Here is an 11293-nt window from a genome sequence, read left to right as displayed (position 1 = left end):
TAATGGATTCAGGGTTCTTAAATACAGGTATTTTAGTCTGCAATTAGTCCACGTAGACCACTACGAATTCTATGCTGTTGGGGGGGGGGCAGGGAATGAGAGAATTCCTGGATGCCAAAATCCAACTTTGGGAAAAATACTGCTTTGTGAGAGAACCCCAGCAGAGATTTAAAGTCACAAAATATGCAGCAAGTAAAGTGTGGAAATATAGGCTGTTAGACCTTTAAACTATGTCCTTTCAAGTACCGTAAGTTCCCTTCCAGCAGCATAGGAAAAGACCACACGTTTGGTAAGTTAAAAATTGGTTTATTTACAAACTCTTCAAATATCTGGTTCGTGTACTTTTCCATACATCAGTCAGAAAACTTGCACAGGCAGTAAAACTTAGCTTAGTTACAAAGTGGTAAAAATTCCTAGATTATTGGTATAGGAACTCAAGAGTGGCTGGTGAGAGCCAAGCAGTTGAGCTGCAGCAACCAGTTCAAACCTCCTCACACAGTGAGTTTCTCAGGTAGACTAGGGGCAATAGGAATGATTGCCTATTTCCTCCCAAGATGAGGGGAAGTGACATAGCTATGCCTGGTGGGACTGCATACTCTATGGCATTAACCCCTTCGTGTATTAACTAGACTGGAGTATGTTGCTTGCTGGTTACCTCATTTTCTAAACATTTCTGCTGCCATGGCTTTCTGGAGGAATGCAGGCATCATGGTTGACACAACAAATTTGGGGATAAGGGTGTAATTGTTTTTAATCCATTTTTAATTAAGTAGCTAGTGAAGGAAACTAGTCCACCCATAATCCTAAACACGTTTACGCCAAGTCCTAAATTAAGGTTACCAGACATCCCTGTTTCCCTGAAGACACTTCCCGGATTTACAAATCAGCCCCCATACAAAATCCATTGAAGTTGAAAAGTGTCCCCGAATTCATTGAAAAAAATCTGGTAACCTTATCCTAAATTCATCTCGCAGAGTTCAATGGCACTACTTCCTAGCAAGTATCTTGAAGACTGCAGTGCATATTATGAACTGTGTGTATTATGAACTATGTATTTTGATTGAACCTGCCCTGGGGCCTAAGGTGAAAGGCAGGAAAATCATCATCATCATCTGCACTTAAAATGGTTTGGCACAAAAACTGCATTGTGCACACCTGTTCTTAAGAATCAGATCTGTGATGAATCCAGGTTCTCAACTGCAACAACTTTTCTAAACCACTGCCCCCCCACACCACCCTGTTTTCCAAACAGGCCCCTAGCTCCTCTGCATCCCCCAATTCAGGAGGGTCAGTCTTGACTTGACCGAAGTTGCCTTGCCTTAAATCTCGCGAGACCAGGATATGTGATTTATGTACAAAACCTAGAATCTGGTGGTTCTTTGGATCATCAGCTCCAAAAAGGGGGAGTGGAAGACTCTTAGGCTTAAAGCCGTTTTGTCAAGGCAGGCTAAGCTCCCCCCGCCAATCCCCTGCCAACTTTACCAATCATTCTTAAGCTGCCTCCATAAAAAGGGAAACAAGGTATAGTTTTCTTCACCACTGTCCCCTTCAACCCAGGAAATAGGGGAAGTTGGGCCAAGCCTGTGCAGAAGGAAGCTCTAATGTGTGCGATGGGTCAGCCTCCCTAGCAAAGAGTTTAGGATTGCTGCCTTGGCCACAATGGGATGATGGAGTGAGCTTTCTTGCTCTTTCTTCAATAAGGAAACAGCAAGCTAGCAACACTTCTTACGCACCCCCACCAATCCACCACGCCGACCCCCACCGGCCTATTAGTCCTTTCTTCGGCTGTGTGTTGCTGTATCCTGTTATTCAGCGATTTAATAAAAGGCCTTGCTAACTTGAGAAACTGGAGGATTAGGCCTAGCAAGAGAAGGGAGTCCTGCTCCTGTAAATCCCCAGGCAAAGACCTTGTTATCCACTGCCAGGGTGAGGGTCTCCATAATAATCATCCCCTAGAAGGCAAGGAAAGAAAAAGGAAAAAGGAAATGTTAATGTTGTCTGTCGCTGGCAGTGGCGAGTAAGGAACGAGCAGGCGGCTGGGGGTGGGGGCTGCAAGGGGTGGAAGGGGGCAATTTGAGAGAAGGAAACGAAGGCAGCCAATTTGTAGGCCCTGTGCCTCATCAGGGCCGCTCGGGGCCTCCGCGTTTTGCTCCTGATTGGGGAAAGGGGAATAGGCGAGGGGGGATCAAGGAGACTTGCTGGAGGAGGGGGGCCGAATAACAAGCGATAAAGGAGGTCGCCTTTGCAAGAAGGAGGTCTTCTCTGCCAAAGCTTGGCGAGGCAGGGTCCCCAGCCAATTGTGGCCCAACAAACCTACCCTCCTCTTTCCAGGATCTCTTAGCTTTCGCTCTCTCCATATATATATATGTATAAAGGCAAGGGGAGCTTTCTCCGTTGCCGCCTCCTGCCTCCTCGGCAACTGGCACCAGCCCTCTGCTAGGGCAGACACGCACCGGAAAGTGTGATCCCCTTCGGTAAGAGGGGGGTGGATTGCAAGGATCACGTTTTTCGAGGCCGCCGGCACTGCAGGAAGCGGGAGCCGGGGTCGGAGAGAGAAACCGAGGGCGCGGGGCAAGGTACACATACACGGCGGAAGGCTCCGCTCTCGTCTGGAGGCGTCTCTCTCTCCCCCCTCGACCGTGTGTGCCGGTGGTGGGACCCTGGGTGACTGACGTCAGAAGGAGCCGGCGTGGTAGCCGGGAGAAAACCTGCCAACCCCCCGGCGCCGGCTGCTCACAGCTCCCTGCTGGGCCCGGGGACCAGAGCAGGCGAGGGGCGGGAGGTGGAGGGCTGCTGCTGCTGGGCCGGAGCGCCCTGAAGGGAAGGGAGGAAGGGCCTCCCTCCGACGGCTTCCCGCGAAAGGCTTGGAGAGCGGAGTCGACATGGACCCTGGCAGGACGCTTAGAGCGCGCTGAGGAGGAGGAGGCCGCCCCCGCCGCCGCTGCTATCCTAATTTTAGCAGCCCGTTCTCTGCTGGGATAACATACGAGGCGCTCCAGAAGACCGGGGCGCGACCAAGGGTAAGCGCCTCGCTACTCGGGTCGCGGGGACGGGCCGGTGTCGCCGGGTTGCGGATTCCACAGAGCTCCTGGTCTCGGAGTCTGTTGTAGTCCAAGGGAAGCTCGAAGCCTTCCCTCAATCGTTTTGGGAGACTCGGGGAAGGCTTCCCCTTTGCCCCCGCCCCAAACCCCACGTTGTTTATATACCCCCTTGATTCTCCTCCACCACCACTCTAGAGGGCAGTGCTTAAATCTGGAAAGGGGGCGGGGGAGGCGGAATCTGGAGTTCCTAACCCCACATCCAAGGGGATTTCTCTTGAGAATGAAAAAGCGAGGTTATCTGCTGGCCCGCAGAACGATCCGTCGGGCGGAGTCGCCTTGACCGGTCGCCCGTCGGGTTTTGTCAGCCTGGAGGGATCCTGTCGCTCGCCGGGCAACCCCGGCCGGGCCCCGCCCTCTCTCTCCTTGGCTGCCTCGGCCTTTTCCCCCGTCGAAGTCGCCGCCGTCCCCGCGGCTTTCCTAATTGCAGCCTGGGCTTAGCCTTGAAGTTGCAAGTCCTTGACTTCTTTATACCTTGTATAAATTCTCGAGGGCTCCTGCGCTTCGTCAAATCTGACAAATATACCCGAAAATATAATTCCAAGGGGGTTACCTCATTTTGCATACTGCGAAGATGGAAATCAAACCAGAACTTCTTGCCAAGGGGAGACAGTTCTCGGGGCTGTCTAGTGTCAAGGCTGCAGGGGACAATTTCGTCTCCTGCGCGTTGTGGATCAGCATGACAAGAAACACGTCGGAACGTCGCTAATAAATGTTATATTTTTATGGAATTCGATTTTCTTTTTATAGCTGCAGCTACTTGATCCTGAAGTATTATTATAATATATATATGCAGTTGAAAAGGCTAACCTAATATTTCACAGGTGTATTTTTCTAGAGGTCATGTGACAAGAGCTTAAGGTCCAAATGATTTTTTCAGAGCGCTGATTTATCCGCCAGAACTCGAATAATTTGCCAAAAGTCTAGGAGAACTTTAGGAAGAACAAATAAAACTAAGAATGCATTACTCCAAAGAGAAATCAAGTAGGAAACCCGATGCCTTACAAAGACGATGTCTTTTTTCTTTTCTTTTTTCACATAGACCGAAATAACTGTTGGTTCTAGTTATTAAACTGCAAACAAACGGTTTAATAAAATAAATAGGAAATCAAACTGTCCATATTCAAAACCTAAATGGAAGCTATTTTATTAAACTGGAAATATCCATTTAAATAAAAATATATACACCATCAAAACTGTCCTGACTTAAATCCTAAATGAGATTTGTGTTATTGATAATGAAGCATGTACCTTCATTTCCCGTCCATGTACAGTAATTGCTGCCCTAGTTAAACGCTGACTATAATCCTTAGTTCCTCTTACTAGAAATTAGTTCCTTGGCTTTCTTTGCGCTCCTTGCGCAGCTTAAGGCAGACCACTTGAGTTTATGTAAGTTTCCATAGTAAACCCTGGTGTTAAAGCATAGAAGAGGCTACATTATTTAAACAGAACTGACATCCAAGTATGTTTGTTCAGGACTTGAGTTTTACTTGGAAGTAAGTTCTATTTCTATCAAAGCTGATTACTTTTTTAAAAAAAATCAAAATCTGGGTGCCAGTCCCATAATCATTTTAAATCCAAACAACACGGGGGTTTAAAATGGATTGTAGATTAGAGTAAAATAAAAATAAATAAAACAATCAGCCAAGCATTTGTCAACAGTTGTTGCCTTTGTTGTGAATAAGGCAGTAGCACCAAAAGAGAGAGAGAAGCTACCTGGTGTACACTTCTGTATATGTGTGTACACACATCTGTGTCAAGGTTCTGAATCGGTTCCTGTCTAATTTGAGGTTAGACTAATATCTTTGGTTTCTTTGCATGTTATCCACCCTGGCAATTCTTGTTACTATTACAGTGAGGGGAGCGGGGAATAGATAGGTGTTGGTTGTGTGGTTTTCATTTTAATCTACACACACTCCTGAGATATAGTCCTAAACATACTCTGGGAGATCTATCCCATGGAACTTACTTATGAGTAAACATATTAAGATTGAGTGGCAAACTACTTCTGTTTCATAGTTCCAGTCTGGATAATACAGTACTATGTGGACGGGTGAAATGTTCTTTTATTTGGCTTTTTAAAAATTTAATTGCTTGCTAAGATAAGAAAGCGCCCAGCTGCAAATTCCCATAGTTTCCTAATCTTGTGTTTTCGTACTCCCGTTGCCCCCACCACCCCGCCCCATTCGGAAAACCTCGATCAGGTACGAGGAGCCCTGGGGAGAATCGGAAAAACGGGATATTCAGCTTCTGTAGTTTTGAATGTGGGGTTGGCATCCTGTCCAAGTCAGTAGGAAATCCACTCTTGGCTCTAGATTGCGCCAATGCAACCCGACTCTGTATGTTTACTCCGAAGTAAATCGCACCGTGCTCAGAGGGACACAGAATAAGTGGGGAATAGGACTGCATCCGCTCGCTTTATAAAATCTCCCTTTCCAGTGTGCGGGAAAGCAGCTTTTTGCTAAAATACAGCTTTCCAAGAGTGTCTGTCAAACACTTGCCGCTGCCATTTGATTTTCTGTTTGGAGGGGAGCTATATTAACATACATTGGGACAGAAGAGCCGACTTACCAATAAATCCCAGGCGTGATCCGCCAAACCTAATTCCTCCATTGATTTCCATTAAAGTGAGCTAAGCACGTGCCTAAACAGTGAAATCAGCGGGACCTAAGTGTCCCCTATTTGCAAGGGGTGGCTTGGGTATAGGCCCGTAAGAAAAGGCATTCAGCTGAAATATTGGGTGTGGGTTTTTCCATTAAAAAATAATAATCGCGGTTTGGTATAAATCTTATCTGTTTCATCCTTCCAGCATGCATGCATAGATACACACATACAAGCATCCCCATGCGATTCATTTACGGTGTGTTTTGTTGTCTACACAGATTGTATTATGGAACTGGGTCTGCCCAAGAGTATCCCTCCCTATGTGGATTTAGGTAAGACAGTGTCTATTCGCTAGAGAAATTCGGAATAGCAGGGAAGCGGGGGAGGGGAGGGGGGGTCTTCCTGGGCATTAGGCTCCGCGTCGCTTTTAATACTCTAGTAAAGTCCATTGAGCCCTTTTTTAGTTGGGCGGATTTCTATAGGCACTAATTGAGGCGCGTTTCTTTTATTTACTCTTGCCTCACTATCTCTAACTCTGCGTGTGCTGCTGATTAACTCGGCTCTCTTCCCCCCCACACACACAAAAAAAGACTTTAAGGGAATATTTGACTCTCACCCCCCATCAAGTTGCTACTAGTGTTAAGATAAACCGGGATGGTTTTTTCCCCCAAATACAACTGCAAAGGCATCACCAGCCTTATCTGAGCTATTTCTCTGCGACGTTGTTTGCTCTCTGGACCCCATGACTGCAGGGAAGATAATGGATAGAGCTGGCACACGCTGATAAGAACTTGGAAGTATAAAGTCCCGTGGCTTTCTGACTTCCAGAGAAACATGTTCAAGGTGGGGATGTTGTTTGGGTGCTGCGATCCTGCAAGTACTTGATCTGAAGGGGGAGGGGGAATCCAGCGGCGTTTTCATCAGGTCCAATGTGTGCAGGATCGCCTTCTACGAGGCTCCCTTTCCATAGAGTTTCGACTCCGGGAGAGTCAGTAAAAACAGTTTTATAATGATGATTAGATTTTATAAAAAAAAAACCCAAACTCCTATAAAACTTTCTAGAGTGAATAGACATACGGATCCGCAGCTCAACTCAGAACCAGAAAGGATTTTAGCCGATGCCGTGGTTAGCTCAGCTTAGCTGACTTGTGGATTGCACTTGTCTGGGTTCTGTTTTTCTTAATGGGGGTTTTATCGGGCGCGGACGAAGTTCTTGAAACGTTTATAATTACCATTATTAAATATTGGTCGTTGACCGTTCTCCTCAGCAGAGTCACCGGGTTGTCAATTTAGCTGTGTTTAAAGGCATCTTGGGTTTGTTGGTTCTCCACAAAGGGTAATTATTTGTCTGATTTTTTTGTCGTTTGAAACAGGAAACATTCCTGGCTGGGTTTGCTCTGAGCACATTAAAAAGCCCCGTGCGTTATTAGAATACTTCAGCCTTTCAGGAAATGTCCCGTTTGGGGGGGGGGGAGTGTTTCTCTCTCTCTCTCTCTCTCTCTCTCTCTCTCCCTCCCTCCCTAACCAAGCAAAATACTGCCAGCAATTAAGAGGCTTGCTCGAATGAAACAAGGACAGGGGGGGGGGGTTGGAATACATGTTGGAAACACAATCCCGAGTGGCTCCGATTGCAGCTTCTTTTCAGCTTGGGAAGGCTCCCTAACGAATGAGAGAGGCTAGTGGTTCCTGCGCTTTTGATTACACTGGATCAGAGGCATATTTTTTAATTCCGCCCTAAAGAAGAAGAAAAAAAAGCGCACCAAGTTCAGATGAAGAGATGCCCTGAGTAATATGAGCAGCCTGGTTAACAAACTCCCCTGCCCTTTTCCTCCATCAATTAATCTGAAAAGCATGTTCCCAGAGGGGGCGAGCTAAGGAACGATATTATAGTTCCCTATCCTGCCCCTCCGGACGCTTCCGAAACTTCCCTTCTCTCCTGCTCTGAAGATAGTCAGAGCTATTAAAGAAGACAGCAACCCGCAGCTCGTGGACTCCGGGGCCCGCCTAAGATCAATAGATCTGCTCTGGTGTAAGTGCCCAGCGCAGCCTAACAGGGAAATTAGATGCGCGTTTTATTTCCCCCTGGAAAGCGAATCCTATTCCGTGTCTTCAACATGCACAGGACCCGGCTGCAGCCGAAGTCGGAATGCAGCACGTTCTGCTGCAACGAAGCATCTCGATTTTGCAGCACTAAAGTCCCAGGCCTGCCAAGGAATGAGTGGTCGCCTCGAAGTGCGACCTAGAACCGGGATTCGGAGCGCGTCGACTCAGAGGCCACTGAGTCGGGCGGGGTCCCTGCTACTCCATTGGGATTAGGGTCCTCGTAGCCCCAAGGCTGAAACTCGGGTTCCAAGGGGCTGATGCGCTCCTGCTGAGGTTCACCTCTTTGCATGCTAAGATGGGTTGAAAAGCAAGAGCAGATGAAGGCCTGCTTCTCCCTCCCAATGCGACGCGAACGTGCCTTCAGTGTCCAAAATGGGATTCGATGTAATTGTCCCGAAACTGAAGTGCCAGGCTGTCACTCGTGTATTTCAGCCCCAAGGGTTGCTTCTTTTAGTAGAAACTGGAACTGTGGGACCTCTTTCCTTTTAAACGAATAGCAAGACAGACCACTATTGTCTACACCAAGGATGAGGAAACCGGTGGGACCTCCAGATGTCGCAGGAGTACAGCTGTCACCCTCCCCCTGGCTGTCTGGACCCCATCAACATCTGGAGGGCCAGAGGTTCCCCGTGGCTGTCCCGGCAGCGACTCAGACAGGGGCCTTTCGCAGCCCTTGCCTGGCGATGGCGGGACTTGAACCTGGGACTGCATGCAAAGAAGATGCTCTTATTATCTGATACTTCTTCCCACACGCGCTTTGCAATCCTCTCCTTTTCTCTTCCTCCTGGAAACGTCTAGGATCAGGACGCAAGAGAGCCTCCGTATCCTAACAAGAGGCGGAGGCCCCCCGAGAGAGGCTCAGCCATTGCGCTCTGGCGGCCTGGGGGCCCTGCAGTCAGCCAGGCGCGCCTTAGGCAGGCAGGCAGGCCGGCTGTCCCGGTGCCAAGCGGAAACCCAGCTCGCTTTGCTGTAGAGGGAGGGGGAGGGGGAGGGAAGGGCTTTTCTTTCTTCCCAGCTTTGGGAAGCATGTTCAAGCGGCGGGTGGAGGGGAGCGGGAGAGATCAGCGGCGGTTCCGGCAGCCAGTTGCTGCTCTTCGAAAAAGCCTTGGGGTGTCATTTGTATCTGTCAGGGAAAATTAAGCTTTCTGTTTTTTAGCCCGCGTTTTTGTCAGCTCTCCCAACGTTTAGTTCAGGGCCGCTGCCTTATTATTAAAGTTCCATCATCTGTTTGGACAGTAATATATTAAAGACGTTGCATCTGCGCAGCGCGCGATGCCTCATCCTATTACAGTCAGAGCTCCACACGAGTCCACACGCACGCACGCACTCTCTCAAATCCGTGCAGGTAGATCGCTGATATGGTGCTCCCACACTGGGTCCCAGTGCTCGCGGAAGAGTGCATTTGCCACGTCTGAAGAGAGAGGGTGGGGGGTGAGACAGAGAAAGTAGGTGGTCCTCGCCCATTTATTTAACTAATCTGGGTTTTCTAGCTTGAATTTATCCACTTCTGAAGCTTAAAGCTGGAATGTCACTTGAATAAATAGATCGCCCAGAGGCAAGTTTTGCAGACCAAGCTCCAGAGCAAATTCTTTTGTGTGGTTGTATGTCCCCCTTGCATTTTTTTTTAAAGGAGGGAAGTGGGATCCCGTCATGGGGCTAAAGGAGGGATTTTGCCCGAAGACAAGGATGACTGTGAATCAAATAACAAGGCAAAGCGAGAAGGTGGGGGGTCATGCACAGCCCCCCCCCCCACCTTTCATGGATTGCAATAACGCAGTGGTGGTAGTTGTGAAGGAGTTGGTGAACTCCACACAGCGGAGTGGATGTTGCTTGTTGGGCTGTACGTGTCAGGATGCGCTTTGATCAGCGAGGAGATTAGTTTTTCTCTTCTTGTGCACCCCCAAGAGAGGGGGAAGTCCCTCAGTGCTTGGAGGGGGGAGGGCCTGTGGCTTATTGCTGTAGCCCCTGTAACTTTCCATTTCCTCCTCCTGGGCGACCCCCGCATGCCTGGGTAGGTCCTCGGACCTCTGGGACGCCTCTCCAAGCGCTGACGCTGCTTGGGCGGCGGTGTTGACCTGGCAATGGTTTGTGTAAAGGGCCAGAAGTTGACCTCCAGTCCTGAGGGCCGCCATGCGCGAGGAAACCGACCAGCCTGCTTGTTCTCCCAACACACCCTTAATAAAAGCAGCCTCGCGCTTAAGTGCCTAAACGTCGTCTAGCCATGTCAAGTGCACACGGAGAGAGGGAGAGACTGTTTCTGGGGTCCAGAACCCCAAAAAAGTGCCTCCTTCTTCTTGAATGCTCCCCCTTTCCCTTCTTGCTGCGATCGCTTCCCGAGCCCAAAGCGCGTTGCCCTCCGCTTTGCATTGGCACCTCCGTCGTCGGGGGTGTTTTTATGTTGGCAAACGGCTCAGGGAGCTGTTTTATTGTCCCGTGTAAAATAAAAGGCTCTATAAAACCTGCCTCGCTCTGGATGGCTGCCACGGTGGTGGACGCTAGGGGCACCTGGAGCGGGGCAGGCGCCTTCTGCTCCTTCTCCGCCCTGGCTAGGACAGACCAGCCGGCGAAGGATCCGCCTGCGGGGCCCAAAGGCCACGGGTCCGCTTCCAAGGACAGGGCCGGTGTGATTCCCGCCGTCCCTTGGCATCCTCCGGGTCACCACAAGCACACCACCACCGCAAAGACGGGGTGGCGAGGCTGCAGGCCCAATGCTGTTGGTGGAGGGCAGAGGCAGCTGAGCGGGCAGATCCGACGGCAACGCGGCGCGATCACGCTTCTATAACGCTTTGGGCAAGTGGGAGAAAGAGGCCTGGAGGAACCGCGCCCCTGGGACTCCATTAGCCTCGGGGCGGCGCGCTGGGACTCGCGGCTTTAAGAAGAAGCAGGCTGCTTGCAAATCCTAAGAGCCGCCGGTCCGCCGCAAGGGTTCCCCTTCCCTAGGCTTCGATTTCAGCCTATATCTACGTCCCCATCCTTAAATGCATTTATCTCCCCCAATAAAGGCGTTGGGCATTGGTTCAGTTGGCTTTCGTGGGACTCGCGCCCTGATCCGACCCAAACAAATGGTTTGGAAAAATAGTAAGTCCCCGTGGAACTTGTTTTCGAGGATCAGCTATACCTCGCAGCACGTATGAGGTCGGGAATCCGAGAGCTGCCCCTTGGTTGGCGTGTCTCTGCAGTCCTTTCCAAGGCTAGCTGGGAATGAAGTCCCGCTTCACCCTCCCACGGGGACGGACTTCCAGATTTAAAAGGGCGCAAGATTTGGACCGACTTCGCCTATCTCCTTATGGAGCGCTCCTTGGCGGGGAAATGCAGGCAGATAATGAGCTTCTTGAGCTGTCGCGGTGCTCGCATAAATGTCTTTGTTTCCTGGGTTTGGTGGCGCGGGATGCGAACTTCTCCCCCACACATACACGCGGGACAGATTAAGTTTCAGTGCGCGCAATGGGGAGTCTGGTGGCAATCCGTGGGGTTAGTTTTCTGCCTTT

At 49.7% G+C, this 11293-nt stretch overlaps 1 protein-coding gene and 1 long non-coding RNA gene across 3 annotated transcripts in view; one reads left to right on the top strand and one right to left on the bottom strand.

Moving 5' to 3' along the window:
* Positions 1-285: 285 nt before the first annotated feature.
* On the bottom strand, positions 286-2622 carry LOC128407889 (uncharacterized). The gene is made up of 2 exons (XR_008328927.1): positions 2318-2622; positions 286-1952 (listed from the first exon to the last, which is right to left on the bottom strand). It is a non-coding gene; the product is annotated as an uncharacterized LOC128407889 (long non-coding RNA).
* PITX1 (paired like homeodomain 1) overlaps positions 2615-11293 on the top strand; it is a 43593-nt gene continuing 34914 nt past the window's right edge. The window contains exons 1-2 of one of the 2 annotated variants that reach the window (XM_053376848.1): positions 2615-3020; positions 5981-6034. In XM_053376848.1, the coding sequence (XP_053232823.1) occupies positions 5989-6034 (46 nt within the window). In that variant the 5' untranslated portion in view covers positions 2615-3020; positions 5981-5988. The remainder of the gene's footprint in view (positions 3021-5980; positions 6035-11293) is intronic. The other variant, XM_053376849.1, reaches the window with a different exon arrangement.

This window comes from Podarcis raffonei, chromosome 2 (assembly GCF_027172205.1).
Source record: "Podarcis raffonei isolate rPodRaf1 chromosome 2, rPodRaf1.pri, whole genome shotgun sequence".
NCBI classification, from domain to species: domain Eukaryota; kingdom Metazoa; phylum Chordata; class Lepidosauria; order Squamata; family Lacertidae; genus Podarcis; species Podarcis raffonei.
Note: the sequence above shows the minus strand (reverse complement) of the source record. Positions and strands in the feature narration are given on the sequence as shown.